Source organism: Limulus polyphemus, unplaced genomic scaffold, assembly GCF_000517525.1.
Source record: "Limulus polyphemus unplaced genomic scaffold, Limulus_polyphemus-2.1.2 Scaffold168, whole genome shotgun sequence".
In the NCBI taxonomy this organism is placed as follows: domain Eukaryota; kingdom Metazoa; phylum Arthropoda; class Merostomata; order Xiphosura; family Limulidae; genus Limulus; species Limulus polyphemus.
Genome location: NW_013665778.1, coordinates 889324 through 907454, shown reverse-complemented (window position 1 = coordinate 907454; position 18131 = coordinate 889324). Strand labels below are relative to the sequence as shown.

Genomic DNA, 18131 nt, shown 5'->3' with positions numbered 1-18131 from the left:
AAAATGATTAAACTGGCAGTAAAAGACGACAAATATACATAATATAAGACTAATTTCCTAAAACTATCAAGTGGCTAAAGGGAGTTAAGAAGAGATGGACGTATTTATTTCAAGCAAATGCTTGGTTAGAAAATAAAATATAAGAGAAAAAATAATTGCTTGTTATGATATGTTGAATCCAATTTTAAACTGAAATGCCTGGTTCTTTCACAAAGAATTCCGAACTCGAAGTAACTCGCTGAAATTCAAAGTAGAATATTTTCGATATTTTAAACTTATTCTGGGCAATATTCAATAGAATTCCACTAATGATAATTAGATAATCCGTATACAAGGCTATTGGAAATATAATTAATTAAAAAGAAGTTATTTGAACAGTCAAGTACGCTTGTTACTTTTATTTGTCTGTTTGCTGAAGCTCACGCAAAACTAATCGAGGGCTATCTACCTTAATCGCGTGTAATTTTGAAATGAGAGACAAGAGGGAATGAAGAGAGTTAACACCATCAATCGCTAACTATTTCGCTAATATTTACCAACTAATATTAGGATTTACCATCACATTATAAAGCTCCAACAGTTGAAAAGACGTGCATGTTCGCTGACGGGATTCGAAATCGCGATTCGCAGGTTACGAGGCGAGTGTTCTAACCAGCAGGCCATACCAGGCCTACGTTTATAGCAAAACCTAAATTTGTAACAGAATTGGAAAATTCAGTCCAGAATCATCGTAATGGGAATAAGGCTTAAAGCTGTTACACCGTATAGAATCTTTAATTTTTTAATTTCATGTAATTCATATATTTTTCTTTGTTTTTGTAATTTTTTTTATGAAAATGAAGCGTAAATATTTTGAAAGTAACACTAGTTGTTAAAACCAATAACAAATTCCAATCAAACGTGATTTTAATCACATTTTTAGCCTAATGAGAATAAACAATTAAAAATCAACAACATGCAATTATACTTGAATTAAGTGCAGTAATACTGAAAAAAAAAATCAAAACATTAGAATCATTCATGTAATTTGAGAAAGTTAGGAGGAACTGGACTCATTATGAGGGTTTATCTCGCTTTCAAAGAAAAATATAACAGATCGGTTTGTAATTAATATCCATGAGTAAATACGTAGTTTTCTAATATATTTCATTAATACAAATATACAATAATTTAATTACCATAACACGCATGAAACTACGTTTTAAATAATTCGAAGGGTTAAAAATACCATACGTTTTATAACACGAAATGAAGTATTTGAATGATTGTCACGAGATTTTTCACATCTTGAAATTATGGGTTATTGTATACACTTGCGTGCGAGTTTTACTTCTAAGATTCATATAATATATTTCATCCAATCCCTAAAGACGGCATTATTCAAAATTGAAAATCTTACAAGTTCTTTTTATCAGTTTCTTTATTTTCATTTTACAGGAATATATAAACAGAAATAGCACTTGTTATTTACGTTATGTTCACTGGAAAAAAATTCATTTTCAAAATAATCGATCTAGAGTCAGTATGAAAGTAGAAGAAAGGCGATCTTTGAATTCTTCAGCTTTAGAAATTGCGTTTGCAAGATATAATTTGATTTTCAAAGATACGATAAAAAAATAACTCGAAATACAATTTTTTAATAATGATGCATTAGTTGCTGTTTTTACGAATGGCAAAAAATGTTAAATACTGTTAAGTTTCACTTTTTTTTATTTAATGCGATAGAACGGACTGTAATTAAAAAAAATTCTTAAAGAATACAAATCTGGTGGGCTTATAACTTTTTTCATTTTTGTTGAACCAATGACAGGATCTGTAATCTCAACAAACTTCTATATTTTGTTGGTTGAACTAAACTAATGTCTTGGGAAGAAAACCATTAGCGTCCCTACCTCTATGTGTGAACGTGTAGCTGACACGGAAAAGAGGTCTAGTGATCAATTGACAATGAGGGAACGAGACATTTTCTTCTTATACAAGAGTAAAGAGATAAGCCTGTATTTGAAAGGAAAGGCAAAACTTGAGCATTTCGGAGGATTTAGCTTACTTAACTCTATTAAATAATGGCTGTTTATGCTTTCTGCTGCGCTAGACATGCGTCGAAAATAGGTATGATAAATACATTAAAATTACAAAAAGAAAAACCTGGAAAAAAAGCAGGATGTCAAACACATGTATCTAAGATTTTATGTAGAAATAAAATGATAATGAGATCGATAACTGTGAGATCATTACGAATTATATTGCACTATAGTATAAAACACACACACACACACATATATATATGTGTGTGTGTATATCTTTATTAATTTCATAATAAAGGAAATGTTTGGGCATGCAAATTATTTTGTATCTTTATTAATTTCGTAATAAAGGAAATGTTTTGGCATGCAAATTATTTTGTATATTTATTAATTTCATAATAAAGGAAATGTTTTGGCATGCAGATTATTTTGTATCCTTGTTAATTTCATAATAAAGGAAATGTTTTGGCATGCAGATTATTTTGTATGATTTTTTAATTCCGCTGCTCCTTTCATTCTTTGTACATTTATAACTTGAAATGTGATATATAAATATTTCTGTTACACTTCAAACAGTAAAACTGGCGGACAATGTGTACTAGAATGCTTTGAGTTTGCCAATAACTTGCCTATCATAAATACTTTTTGTAAATTTCGGTTTTAATCGTGACTTGAGATGGGATCTATAATTACTTAAGTAGCAAAACAGTTTAATAGTTCTCATTTTAGTTTCAACTTAATACTTAAATTGCTTTGTTACTGTTGTAGAATAATGCAGCTCATTGCGAAAGTATTTTTCAATTAAGTCGCCGTGTAAGCTCACTCATTAAACTTTATCATTTATATAACGACAGTATCATGTAGTAGAATTAAACTAGCATATGAAAATACGTTAGACATTTCCAAGCAACAGAATAAAGAAAAAGGCAAGGATGGTTAAGTTGATTATTTGAACTTAAGGCGATTTTGAATCGAACAAGGGAAGAATAAATATAACTATTAATCCAGGTTCGATAAATATTTTTCTGTCGTTCTGAATTTGTAAAAGAAGCCCTTTTGAAGATAGATTGTAAATGTTTCATTATATGTGTTTCTATATTGTCAAGAAAGCTAACGTATTTCTACATTAGCATTTCATTTAAAAGAATTGATATGTTGTATTTCGTCACTTCTGTACAACAATACATGGTAGCGTTACTTAATAGTAGGTATATACACAATATTGTGTAAAGTAATATAAAATAAAGTTACGACCAACAAATTTATATGGATATAAGTTTTGACACTTTCTCGTGTCCTTGTCAGTCCTACTTTAGAAGAGATCACGTGAAAATGTCAAACCTTGTTTACACGTAAACATGTTCCGTAATAGTGGAAATTAATTTTAGATTCACTTACTTTTAAAGTTATTGGAAAAAAAGCACTGGATTAAACAATTCATGTATCATTTTCACGACGTATATAAAACATTCACAAGACACGAATATCAGCTTAATTAAGCTATTTTTTTTAAGTAACCCTCTGACAATACCATAATATTTTCTACTAGGTATTCTTCCACTACCAGGGAAGGATTGATTGTTTATAACAGGTTGTACGCTTCTCCTGAAAGCATCAAATTAGCAAACTGTACCAACGGTGACTTCCAGTTTTACAGAATGGATAGTAGTTGTTCTGGTCCGAATGGAGACATAGTTTTAACCATTTCTGATGGATCACAACTGATGATGAAGGAAAGATCTAAATCCAATACCAGCTTGATATCTAGGTGTTCTTCTACCGACAGTGAACAAGGTCAGAAACCAGAATGTTCCACAAACTTACTTGAATCAGAAATCTCGCAGCCATTCGTTATCCACTTATCTCAGGAAGATAGACAGAGTACATCCGCTGAGACGAATTCAAACTATTCTTTACGAACTAGAGAGTTTCCCTTAAGTTCCTGCCCATTAGATGTTCTGGTGTTTCAGTGGAACTGGGCTGGATTCCGCTTGGGATGTTTTGTAGTGTTCGTGTGTGTTCTGGTTGGATTGTTTTGTGTTGTGCTGATGTCAGTGACATCTCAAACATCTCACTGTATCCCGGCTAGAGAATGGTGGCAGGGTGCTGTCTCTTATGAAGTGTTTCCAGCTTCCTTTCAAGACTCTGATGGTGATGGATTCGGTGACTTCGCCGGACTGCGCTGGAGACTACCTTATATACAAAAATTTAACGTTGCCTCGATAAGGTTAAATTCTATTTTCAGCGCGTTAGATTACCCTTTGGAGTATACACACGTTATTGATTTCAAAAATGTTGATCCGCATCTAGGCAACATTGCCGACTTTGAAAAACTTGTACAAGACATTCATGCACGTGGTATACACGTAATACTGGACATGAACCCAACAATTACCAGCGATCAGCACCCTTGGGCAGCTCACTGGCAGCAGAATAAAAGTGGTGAATATGGATATTTTTACGTCGAAACCAGCGAAATAAAGGTAATATCGTTTATGAGAGTTACAAAACATTACATATGTTTAATATAAAATAATTTAAAACTAATATGTCTGTGGTATAGAGTATAATATAAAAAGGTCTATGGTCTATGTGTTTAGTAATAAAAATCATGAGGATTAATTGTTATTTATAAAGAAAGAATGTAAACAATACTTATTATTAACAGAATGGTTCAACACACGTTCACTTTCTTCTCTTTTAATGAAGCAAGACCCTGCTTTCTAGTTTTCACAGAACCATTTATGAAACGAATGATGTTGCATCTGTATCATCAAAAACGATTTCAACAGAAGGCTAGTATAAATAAAAATATGTGTATTGATATATATTAGTATAGCTGTAGAGTTAGTACTAAAACTATATCATAATATTAGAACTATAGTGAAACAATAATAATAATAATCTATACGTTTAATAATGTAAAGAGACTTTTAGATTCGCAAGGAAAAGTACAGTGTTAAACACATGAAGGATCGCTTATGATAAAAACATAACCATTATAAAATGTAATTCTTATACTGAGTTAACGTTAAAGTTTAAAATGTCATAAATTCATACCCCCCCAGTGGCACAGCGGCATGTCTGCGGACTTACAACGTTAGACTCCGAGTTTCGATACCCGTGGTGGGCAGAGCATAGATAGCCCATTGTGTAACTTTGTGCTTAATTACAAACAAACAAACATAAATTTATATATAAATATGATGATTTACGCTTCTGTTTTATCGAAAAGCTATTAAAATCATTTTCAACTACATAACAACTGTCAGCATCTTTTTGTATTATCGTATAATAGTATAGTAAAATATATTCAAGAAAATCAGAATACGCTATTGTAGAGTTTTATTAAGTACATCCGAAATATACGTCACAGAACTGTCTTACGTTAACCAGTCAGTAAGACTAGTTTGTCCATCGTAATGTAGTAATTTTGATTTATATAGGAAACGTTAGTTGATTGACGTGTTATCATATATTGAGAAATTAAAATAAATAACAAAGTGGGCATTTTGTATTTTCTAACTTCCAGGAAAAGAGTTCTGGTTTTCAAGACGGCCATGTCGAAGAAAAAAAAAGCCCTAACAGACCCTTTGGTGGAGAGTTGTTTTTAAATTGGTCACATCCAGCTGTTCAAAAAGAAATGAACTCAGCTCTTGAGTTTTGGCTGCAAAAACGTGTAGATGGAGTTTATATAAAAGGTCTAGAACATATCCAGATCACAGTTGAGAGAGATTTATTTATTATAATGAAACACTGGCGCTTTCTGCTGAACAAGTACAGTACAGATACAAGAAGAAATATCTTACTTGTCTCTTCTCACTTTGTTGAAACTCTGAGAAAGAAAAAGTCTCGGTTTCTTATCTCTTTATTAAAATTTTGTGATATCTTAGATTTCCATTTAAATTTCAACGTCTCACATTCGCTAGACCTTAAAGCTCAGTTAACTGTGGCTGATGAATGGAGCACTTTCTCAGAGTCGTCTTGGATTAATTGGCACTTAGGCAGCGCTGAGACGACGAGGCTGGCTACAAGGATAGGGACAACGTATACTTTGGGTGCCATGGTTCTACTTTTGACGCTACCTGGGTCAGTTTCGTTGTTCTACGGGGACGAGATTAAGCTCCAGGATTCGAAAGATGTCCTTACTGACAAGGTAACAAAACCTAGGTTATTGGCTACAAATATGTTAGGTTTCTAGATATGTTTAAATTAATCTAAAACGATTTGAAAATATATCCGCAGTGTGATCTGTTGAAATTTAAAGTTTTACTAATCTCTCATAGTTTTTATGTAGTTTTTACACTTAAGGACTTGACATTAAATTAAAGAATATAAATTATTATCAAATACTTTCGAAATAAAATGAAACAGAAGTTGTACGGGCTAGAAATAGGCAAATTATTTTAGAAACAACAATTAAGCAAACCACATTTGTTAATTGGGTAATTATTTGTTGCTCTCAACCCCTACATATAGAACATCCATTTTGAAAAAGATGTTTCAAGTCACTTAAGATATCGTAAGAATAAAGCTCGACAATTCTGGTAGTTCACAGAGTTATTCATAGCGATTAGTATAAATTTGTAGGTAACTCTGTCGAATATGAAATATCATGAGACTACTCTAAAAGATAAACAAGAACTTTGTAAGAATATCCGTAAAAGTACTAACTGCCAGGTTGTCAAACTTTACCTCTTGGAATTCCGTTCTATCAACTGCTCCTTAACACAAATGGGCACACAAAAGGAGAAAGTGCGATCGTGCTTTGAACCTGAATTTGTGGATTGTTCAGCCAGAAAGTATTACATTGTCATGTTTTGAGATCTATTCTGAAAAACATTTGCGTGTATCAGCATTTTTAGGAAAGCTTTTCAGTAAGAAACTATTGTTATCAGCAATTCTTTCCACGTTGTACGGCTTTTATGTGAACCTTAAAATCACTAGAGTGTATAACACTGCTTGATGTCCAAGCCAGTGGCAGTAGACTCTGTTAGACATTACCCCACATTAAGATCGTTTTAGTAGATTGTTGCTATACCCCCATGAAAAAATCCTTCATGAATTCAACAGTAAGAAGAAAAGTGAAATACGTTTCAAAAGTAAATAGAATTTTTAAAAAAACGGAAAATTAATATTTTATCTGTCTATATTTCTAGTAATACTGAGAACAGAACTTGGAGATTACAAAGTAAATCAAAACAAAACCTCGTTGAAATTAATTTAAGAAACACTCTAATAACAGTAATCCTGGGGAATAATTTTTCATTCGAATACGAAATCGTATAAATATAAAAAAAATAAATTATTTTCGTGGTTAAGATCGAAGGTGTTTGGGTTTCAGTGTGAACTTGATAGTCCAGATAAATTGCAAAGAAAAGAAAGACGATTAAAATTAGAGAAACGTGTTTCCCAAAATTAAACTGATGAAAACTAGTAATTTAAATAAAAATATTCTGAAACTGCTTAAATTTGCATCTCATTTATCTTCATTTCATTGGAAAATAGTTAACTTTTATTTTGGGATTGAAAGAATTTAATTGACAAACCAATACATATTTTAGTTAGGCTAATAAGTGAAAGTCGGATCTAAAGCATCAAATTATATTTAAACTTACAATTCGCGGTTATCTGCATTAAGTATATTACTAGTTTAGGTAATTCTTAATTTTCTTAAGTTTTTCTGAAGGGATTCTACACATTTTGATAAAAAGGTTAGAAAAAATGGCCTTTATACTACAAATAATCATAAAAGAACTTATTATTTTAACCAACCTTTGCGACTTTATCAGGGTTAGTACATACAATTATTATATATTAATATTATATATTAGAATATTCGTTAAATTATAAAACTGCTTGTAATGTTCTGTTTATCAAGTCTGCCGTAACGTGCGTCTAGCAATGTATAGATTAAATAATTCATAAACGACACTGTGTAAAAGATAGTGTCATACAGACACCGAAACATGTGTAGAGCCTTTTAGGGCAAGTCCCTGTTTATAATAATTATTTATTGTGCTAGATTAAATTGTATTGCTTTTATTGCAAATTAATAAACGTATAGATTATTATTATTGTTTCACTATTGTTCTAATATCATAATATAGTTTTAGTACTAACTATACAGCTATACTAACATATATTACTTATATGAGATATAAAAATTAAGAGAACTACAATATGTTTCATGATTAGCTAACAGACAAATATACAGAAAATAGAAGCTGCTAAGAAACAATAATAAGTGGAAAGGATACAAAGTTTACCAGCAGTATTAAAAACAAATTGTTGGACTGTGTGTACTCCAGAGTACACAAGTGTTAAGCTGTAAGTAATAGTGTCAAGTGTATTGATATGATGTGTTATTTTAGTTACATGTACGACCCATTGTCTCTGTTCATTACAACCAGTTTTATCATTTAACGAATATTCTAATATCAAATAGTTGTATGTACTCACCATGATGATATTGCAAAGGTTGATTAAAATAAAAAGTTTTTTTTAATTACCAGGAATATAAATGTCGTTTTTTTCTAACCTTTTTATCAAAATGTGTAAATCCCTCGAGTATGTACTACAAATTTTGAAGGGGTTCTAGTTTTCTACTAGTTGACAACTAATGGCCTAAAAATATGATTTTTACAATATCTATTTGTGCCTGAGAAAAACAAAAACTATTAAGTATACTAAATTAAATTTAACATATTAGGGATTCTAGCCTTATACTATTTGGCAACTAATGGCCTAAAAATATGATTTTTACAATATATATTTGTGCCTGAGAAAAACAAAAACTATTAAGTATACTAAATTAAATTTAATATATTTAATCAATATAGATTTATGACTTTTTATACAATGCCTAAAATTGCTTGAAACGATTAACAATAATTTACTAATATTTTTACGAAATGTATACGTCTTTTTTTTATTAAAATCCTAAACTAAGGGATTTAAGCTTAGCATGTTCACAGCTACTCTTAGAAAAGAGATATAAGAGCATCTTCCAGTAACTTGTTTGTTTAGAGACTGAACGTATCTCTTAGACTTAAGATGTTCTGTTGTAGATTCATAGTGTTGGTTGGAATAAGGATTAATAATCACTTATTCTAGCTTTTTTCTTCTATTTCCAAACAGAGTAATAATTACTTTTAAATGTAAATCGTTGTCTGATATTGATGCTTATTTTTATTATATGATTAATATTTTCAGTTGGTAAAAATCTCTTAAAACCCAAGAAAAGTGCTTTCTAAACACATAAAAAAGAACACAACAAGAAAATGTAAGAACTGCTTTAACTGCTATCACCTCAAATGTATGATTTTCTCTATGAAAATCAACGTTGTTAAAAAGAAATCTGTGACTGAAGTTGGTAACGTTTCAAAGCACAATTTACACCAATCTGTTAGAAGTATGCAACGTATGATTGAACCAGAGCCAATATATTGTTATTAAATTACTGGCATGTAACATGTAAAGAGTCTAAAAAATTAGCGAATCTCGAAATCTTCAGTAGTTAATTCATAATATTTGTCATTTAACTTTACAATACAAAAGTGAAATATCTTACAAATAAACCTTTTAGGATCAGTATGAGAGATATGATGCTTAGATGCATGTTAGTTGTGAGGGTTAAAGTAAAGGATAATAGTACAGAGGTGAAAACCAACTCTATCGATCACGATGACAAACGTTACTGTATGCGTATAAATAAAATACGTGAGGTAGGAGAGATGTCAATACTGTAAAAATAATAACCATCTGTATGGATTAGCACATTAATTGTGTGGTTGAAATGATCCAACAAGAAAAAATATATATACATGAAACTGTCAATGAAGAAAAAATGTGTATCACTGTAAAAGAAAGTATGACGCAGTCCAAATATAAAAAAAGAACATAGTTAACAGAAGACGTACATAAATTGTTAGTAATTAGAGAGTATGTGACAGCTAACTGGTTTTGTCTAAGTGTTTGTATTCATCCCAACTTTATGCAAGTTTTTGTGTGTTTTATCTAGCTTCTTATTTATGCTTGTAGAAATGTTTTGGTCAGATATTGATTGGCATGCTCTGTTACAAAATCGAGTAACGAAGAGAAAATGATAGCCGAAGGAGAAAAAGTGGAATGAATTCGGCGATGATAAGGGAAGAAATAAGTGGAAAACTTGGCCGTTGTTAGATAAGATGAAATTACCGGAAAAAAGTCAAGTGTTCGATATGCAATCAAAAAATAATATATGGAAAATCTAGTATTCAGGCTGTGAAAATCCTTGTATCCTAATTGAAATTATTTTACTTTCTCTACCAATCTATTCAATTAGTAAAATGTTCTTCAACATATAATTTATTCAGAGATTGAGTATACTTTAAACTAAAACGAGTTTCGAGCCTCACCCGTAACAATACGTATCGCCATGTCCATTCATAATCTATCCGACGACCGTGTATCTTGACAATAACTCTTCAATGTAGTTTCCATTACAAAAAGCTTCGTCATATGGTTTTTATGTCCAAAGCACACATATCTTTCTCATTGCTTTCCATAATCTATCTAGTGTAGGAGAACAACGGTTCCCGGAGCTCGTTTCAATAGTCGGATCGCACTGAAATTCATAGGTATTGTGTTTGATAACTTGACCGATATCTTTTCTTATAGAATAACATGAATCCTCTTTTCATCTCCAGTTACTTGAGGTATGCGACCTTTGAAAAATATGTTATGGAAGTAATTAGTGTACAGTTAATCCCAGGTGGACACGTGTGCAGCTATTACCTTTGTGTTCGTGTTCGTGTTATAAGACACTGCACTTGGCTTACCATAGTTTGGGTACAACTTGTTACAGGTTTCTTTCTGAATGATCCTGGTGTCCAAGGTTGATACATATTTCTTTGTTTTCTAATGCCATTAAGTACTAGGTAATTCCTTTCTTGAAAATTATACATCCCTAATCATAACACATGTTCATGTTCTGAGTGTATGGGCCTTTTGCATCGGGAGGAGCTATTATACAAATTTCCCAAAAGCGACCAATTTTCGATGGTTTCATATTACCTATGAACGTTAAACAATGCCAAAGTGTAGCTTTGATACATACAATCCCACCACGACTTTATATCGGTTGTGGTTGTTACGTGACTTGCTGACTTGCACATTAAAAATCGTTTTTTTATTAATACAACGTACTTAACCATCCGTATACTACACTATTTAATTCAATACTATATATCTAAAACGGGTTACAGTCCTAGCGTTATTTGTGTGAATAGAAAACATCGAGTAGTTTAATAACCACATTTCTTTATAGATAAATCAAGACATTAACCTCACGGAGTATATATATGGTTAAGATATTCAGTTATTCATATAGCCAAACTTTTTTTCTGGAACATAAATTGTTAAATTTCTAAAAAAGAAAGTAATACTTATACAACTAGATTTAATGATGTTCTAAAAAGAGTTATGTTATTATTGTATGTTTTAGGCTCCATTTCTTTATATTCATATTTAATTTATGTAGGGAGAAATTTAGTATTTACTGTTTAATCAAAAACAGCTTAGGTGTGAAAAATAAGATGCAGCCAATAAATGATTAAGCGTGCGACTTAAAGGAATGAAATCAAAATTGATGGCCATACTGGTAGCAGCTACACTTATAGCATTGATAATAATTTTACAGCAAATATTTATTCCTTAGTTAGCCAGGTCACATTTTTTTTGTTCAACTTGAGGCATGATGGTGGGTAAAACAAAGTACGCGGCCTAGTTAACTAATGAATGAATATTTGCTGTAAAATTCTTATTAATGCTATAAGTGTAGCTACCAGTTTGGCCGCCAATTTTGATTTCATTCCTTTAAGTCGCACGCTCAATCCTTTTTAGCCTCACCTTATTTTCACACCTAAGGTGTTTTCATTAGATATTATGACTTTTGGCCAAACCAATACTTATATTTCTGCACATCCTTTCACCTTATAGTTTTGCTGCTCTAAATCAGCCGTCTTTAACCAGGATGACAAAAACTAAAAACGGTCCACTTTTACCCTTAGGTGAAGCTGTAGTAAAAAATTCAGACCGATAGCTCACGTGAATTTTTGCTCAAATTTAAGCGGTTTTTGTTGAAACACTTTGCACATGTGGCTTATATTTAGACCACATTTGACACCTAATTATACGTTGTAAAGATCTATCAGTGTACCAAATTTGAAAAAAACCTATACAAATTAAGTATGTTTTCTATTAAATAAAGTGATATTATACGTTAAACTAAAACTTACAAGAGATATACATTAAACTAAAATCTACCAGTGATATACCTTAAACTAAAATTTACAAGTGATATACATTAAACTAAAATCTAGAAGAGATGTACATTAAACTAAAATCTACAAGTGATATCATACATTAAACTAAAATTTACAAATAATATACATTAAACTCAAATCTACAAGAGATATACATTAAACTAAAATTCCCAAATTTACAAGATATATATATTAAACTAGATTTTATGCGTTATATACATTAAACTAAATTTTATAAGTGATATAAATTAAAGTAAATATTGTCTACCAAGAGGGATCAGGCCACAGATTTTGTAGCATTGCAAGTCTGTAAACTTAGCGCTAACACACATTTCCTATAAATAACAACAGAAAGTATTTCTCATATAAGCTCATTTTATGAGTATATAATAGTGACAAAAGTGCTCTCAACGTAGAAAAAAAAAAGAGACCATTTTAGAATAACATATATACGCTATTCTACCAAAAGTAATGGAACACATCTGTGATTGCGGGAATGAAAATGGGAGTGAGTACAAAATATGCAAGTAGTTTGGCCTATGAAGGTGATCAGCGGTTGGCTTGGAAGCTATTTCAAACTTTTACGTCGAACGATGAGTACATGGAAAAAGCTAACAGAATTTCAGAGGGGAAGGATAGTTGGATATCATTTGTGGAAAATGTCTGTACGTGCTATTGCGCAACAATTAAACATTCCCAGGTCGACATGCTGAATAAATGGAAGTTTACAGGTGACAATGAGCCCAAGAGACAACCAGGTAAGTGTAAAATACTGACTGACAGGAACCGAAGCGCCTTGAGAAGGCTAGTTATTTCATCTCACCGTTTAGAGATGCCAGCAGCCACAGGCAATTCTATAAGTGTTTCTATGACACTTAGAGAGCTGCATGCCATGAATCTTTACGAAAGAGCTGCAGCCCACAAGCCACTGATAACAAAAATAAATGCACACCGTCGATTGGCATGGGACAAGGCACACCGAACCTGGACCGTGAATCAATGGAAAATCGGTCCCGTGGAGTGATGAGTCATACTACACGCTCTTCCAGTCTGATGGACGAGTTTTGGTATGGAGGATACATGAAGAATGTTTATTACCTGAGTGTGTTGCCCCAACAGTGAAATTTGGAGGTGGTGGTATCATGTTATGGGGGTGCTTCTCGTGGTATGAACTAGATCTACTGGTCGCAGTGCATGGATTCATGAATGCTGAGTCCTACATTGATGTTCTGTACAATTCTATGAGTCCTACATTGTAGCAATTTTATGTTACCGGCCCTTACACCTTCCAACATGATAACGCTCCATGTTACAAAGCAACGATTGTGAATGCGTGGTTTGAAGAGAATAACATCGAATATTGCAGTAGCCAGCACAGAGCCCGATCTCAACGCGATAGAACATCTTTGGGATGAACTGGAACGCAGAATTATGGCAAAGCCAAGACGACCCTCTTCAGTAGTGGAGCTTACTACTGCTTTAAAGAAGGAGTGGAGTACAATACCACCAGCTTTCTACCAGAAATTAATAGATAGTCTTTCATGATGCATTGAAGCAGTCATTAAAGTCAAATGCGGGCTAACACGCTATTAATTTATTGGAATAAAACATGATCAATTGTCATCAAACTTGGCATCTACCCTTAGACCCCCGAGGAGTGACGTGGGGAGTCGTCATTTGGATCTGACCCTCCTCGGGGGTCTCTATGTCTTCCCAGAGCATTAAATAGGCCAAGTAGTAAAATATATTGAACATTATCGGCTAAAGGTACAATATACTTATTTGAAGCTCGGTTTTTACTAACCATTAAATGAGTCTAAAAATAGTTCACAACAATACTACTAAATATTGTGTCTGCGGAATTACAACGCTAGAATCCGGGTTTCGATACCGGTAGGCAGATCACAGATAGCCCATTGTGGAGCTTTGTGCTTAATTACAAACAAACAAACAAACTAAATATTGTCTGTATTTACACGATTCATTTCGTTTTAAAGAAAACAAACACATACATTTTCGACATAAGTACTAAAATTTACTTCTACTAAATAAGAAAGTTAGTGTTCATAATATCTGAGATACTAATATGAGAAAAGTTACGATGAAAGTATTGTTTGCGGGGTTAAATGTGAGGAGAGCCTTAGGTGTTCTTTGTGAAACGCTTGCATTTTTAGTAAATTCCTTAAAGAACAGAGAAATGTACATCATTTTTGATCAAGAAAATACTACATTATAGCTAATCAAATTTTCAATTCAGTCTTATATTTGCGTAAATTGATTATACCGTTAATTGGTTATATTGCATCATTACTTACCTTTATCTAACATAATGTGTTGCTTATATTAACGAAACTATACAACATAAAAACTCAAAGAAGACCATTAAAAATTACCTCCATCTTGTATTTCACCAAAACACTTACTTCTTGCCTGTTGTAGAAACTTACAAATGTAGAGGACCTTACCAAGCTTGCACACTGCGCCAATCACCTGACCTTCCTACTACGCTGCAGAGATTCGAACATCATCCCAAACTTTCTGATACTCAAAATAACTACTCTCCCCAATACTCCAAAGATAAAGAAAGTCCCTGACAGCACCGGTCCTCTACATTTGTAGGTTTCTACAACAGGCAGTTGCTGTCCATTTGAAACTTAGATTTATTATGAATACTCTGCCTAAACAACCTATCAAAGATCACTTACTTCTTATGATGATTAAAACAGTTTGGCGATAAGCCAAGTAAAATAATTTCATGTTGTCCTTTGGCAAGTGAGTGATAGAAAAAGTTAATAAGCATGTTACTGAAACTGTTTTTATTTTACTGTACTATCAACAAGTTCCATGTAAAATATAACAAATGTTTTACTGAATGAGGAAAATAAATTTATTAAAAGATAAATAATATGGAATTTCAACAACAACTTGAATCATATATAGAAAAATTAGAATGTATATGGTGTTTCATCTCAAAATTATTACTTCATATAACAAAAATGAGTAATTACTAAAATTCTGTCGACTGTCTTTCACACGTAGAAGCCAAACAAATTAATACTTATTTCACTCGCTCTTCGCATGTAAAAGCAACAGCATAATATTTACAGCTGCTACGTACAAATGGTATACTTTTCATACCAGGTAACTAGAAGGCTTAGGAGAGTTTTTCCTCACATAAAGATGACAAATGAATTTTTGTTTGGTAAATAATTTCTTTGACAAAGATTGAGAACTGAGTATGTGGGAGCACAGGATTTTGCCTTAGAACGGAACTGAAGAAACGAAGGCACTTTGTTTATTCATAAAATGATAGATGGAAATAAGAATGTGTTATGCAATATCTTGAAATGGAAGTAAACATTGTAAGTGCCATGAAATTAACACCAAAGTTTGCAAATGTTATACTTTGCTATAAAATAAGAACTAGTTTCAAAGTACTATATAATTCCATAGAATGAGAACTGAAATATTCAAATTTTATCCATTGCCATATGTTAACAACTAAAATTTACGAGTGATGTACATTAAAATTTACAAGTGATATACATTACTTGAATCATCATAGAACTGTAAGTGATCATAACGTGCTATAGGTTTGTTTGTTTGGTTAGTTGGTTGACTTTAGCGCAAAGCCAGACAGTGGACTCTCTTCGCTCTGTCTACTAATCAAGCCACAGATTTGAGCGTTGCATGTCCACAAAGTTGTCGTTGATCCACAGAAAGACAAGGTTTAGGGCGGAAGTTTTGCTAAAAATTATGTTCTGCTACTGAATGAAAATTGGAACTTACAAGTGCCATAAAAAGAAATAGGAATGTTTCAAGTAATATGCATATCCTTTCACTGGAAGTGAGAAGTTTGTTGGTATTCTAATTTTCTATAGTATAAGAACTTAAGGCTGGGAGGTGTTATACGTTTTACCAGCTAAAAATAATCTTGATCTAAAGGTTTATGGGGAGGGGGGAGTTGATAGCAAATAACGTTGGAAATTCGTAGGATTTCCAAGGACTGACAACTCAATACTTAAGATTATTAACTGAAAAATATTAGTCTATAATCAAGAGAGTATTACTGTAGATGTTTATAAAACTTAAAAGTTCGTATACTACGTGTTTTTGTTCAGGTGAAGTTGTGTGTGATTGCTATGTGTGCATATATAAATGTACGATGTACTCAACCCATATATATTTTAACATTCATTCAACCATTAAGAAAAAATGTAATAACTTCTCTGCTACTTAGATTTGTGGAAATTTCAATAAAGTATTTTTTCCTAATGCAGACCTTTTACTTATAAGTATTAACTATAATAATTGAGAACAATATGATTTATTTAAGATTGCAAAATATTTAACCACAGTTATGAAATGTTCCAAAAATGCAAGCATAATAATATTATAGGAGTCTTATATAAAACTGTCAAAAACTGATACACTAAAAATAGGAGCCTTATATAAAACCATCAAAAACTGATACAATAAAAATAGGAGCCTTATATAAAACCGTCAAATCTGATACAATAAAAATAGGAGCCTTATATAAAACCGTCAAATCTGATACAATAAAAATAGGAGCCTTATATAAAACCGTCAAAAACTGATACACTAAAAATAGGAGCCTTATATAAAACCGTCAAATCTGATACAATAAAAATAGGAGCCTTATATAAAACCGTCAAAAACTGATACACTAAAAATAGGAGCCTTATATAAAACTGTCAAAAACTGATACACTAAAAATAGGAGCCTTATATAAAACCGTCAAAAACTGATACACTAAAAATAGGAGCCTTATATAAAACCGTCAAAAACTGATACACTAAAAATAGGAGCCTTATATAAAACTGTCAAAAACTGATACACTAAAAATATAGCCTTCTATTTTATAAATGCAAGTTATTTTAAGTACACCAGAGACTTAGCGGTAAGTCTTATGGCTTATAACGCTGAAAATCGGATTTCGATACCCGTGGTGGGCACAACAAAGATAACCCATCGTGTAACTTTGCGCTTAACAATAACCAGACAATCAAATAAAATCAAGTACATCATGCTTATATGCGCGAACCATGTACCAAGGAGTGTCAAGAAGAACGTACTGTTTACCTATGAAATACATTTGTATTTGATTTCAGTCACCAAACTGAGCACACACTTTAATTGTATAATAGTGTGGTTGAGTGAACTTTAATTCCACGTTTTTATAATTTGGAGCAAAATTAATTTATTTCATACGTTCAACAAAATTCATTTTTAAGCCAGACAACTTAGGTTTATTACACTTTCATAAAGGTAGATAATCATTATGGGATGGCTGTAATGTTAACTTCAAGTGTTATGTAAAGTCCAGAGATTGGTGAGATTCTAGTAATCTACTTTGTTTTTATTTTTATAATTATGTTCTGTTTGTTTGTAAGGAGCAAATACCTTCCGAAATCTGGCTGCGGCGACAAATGGTAGAGAGCTCATTTTTGTTCTTCATTAATTTAATCATTTTTTACATGTGGTGTCATACTTCTGCAGAAACTTCTTTTAATAAGCACAGTTTATTCTTCTCACGTTGTAGTTTTTAGCTTAGATTCATAGCTATGTCTGCCTTTTATGTGCAATGCTTTTAGAATTTGGCCTGGTTGTCTGAAAGTTGTTTTAAATTTACTATAACTGTTATGTAATATTTATAAACATATATATTAATAAATATTACATGGAAATTGTGTGGGTAAGCAGTATGTCTGCGGGCTTACAACGCTAGAAACCGGGTTTCGATACCCGTGGTGGGCAGAGCACAGATAGCCCATTGTGT

General features: G+C 32.1%; 1 protein-coding gene across 3 annotated transcripts in view; it reads left to right on the top strand.

The window, feature by feature from the left end:
- The window catches only part of LOC106477662 (neutral and basic amino acid transport protein rBAT-like), a 43700-nt gene that overhangs the window by 21194 nt on the left and 4375 nt on the right, over nt 1-18131 (top strand). For all 3 annotated transcript variants that reach the window (XM_022381497.1, XM_022381498.1, XM_022381496.1), the window contains exons 2-3: nt 3574-4507; nt 5557-6180. In XM_022381497.1, the coding sequence (XP_022237205.1) occupies nt 3683-4507; nt 5557-6180 (1449 nt within the window). In that variant the 5' untranslated portion in view covers nt 3574-3682. The remainder of the gene's footprint in view (nt 1-3573; nt 4508-5556; nt 6181-18131) is intronic.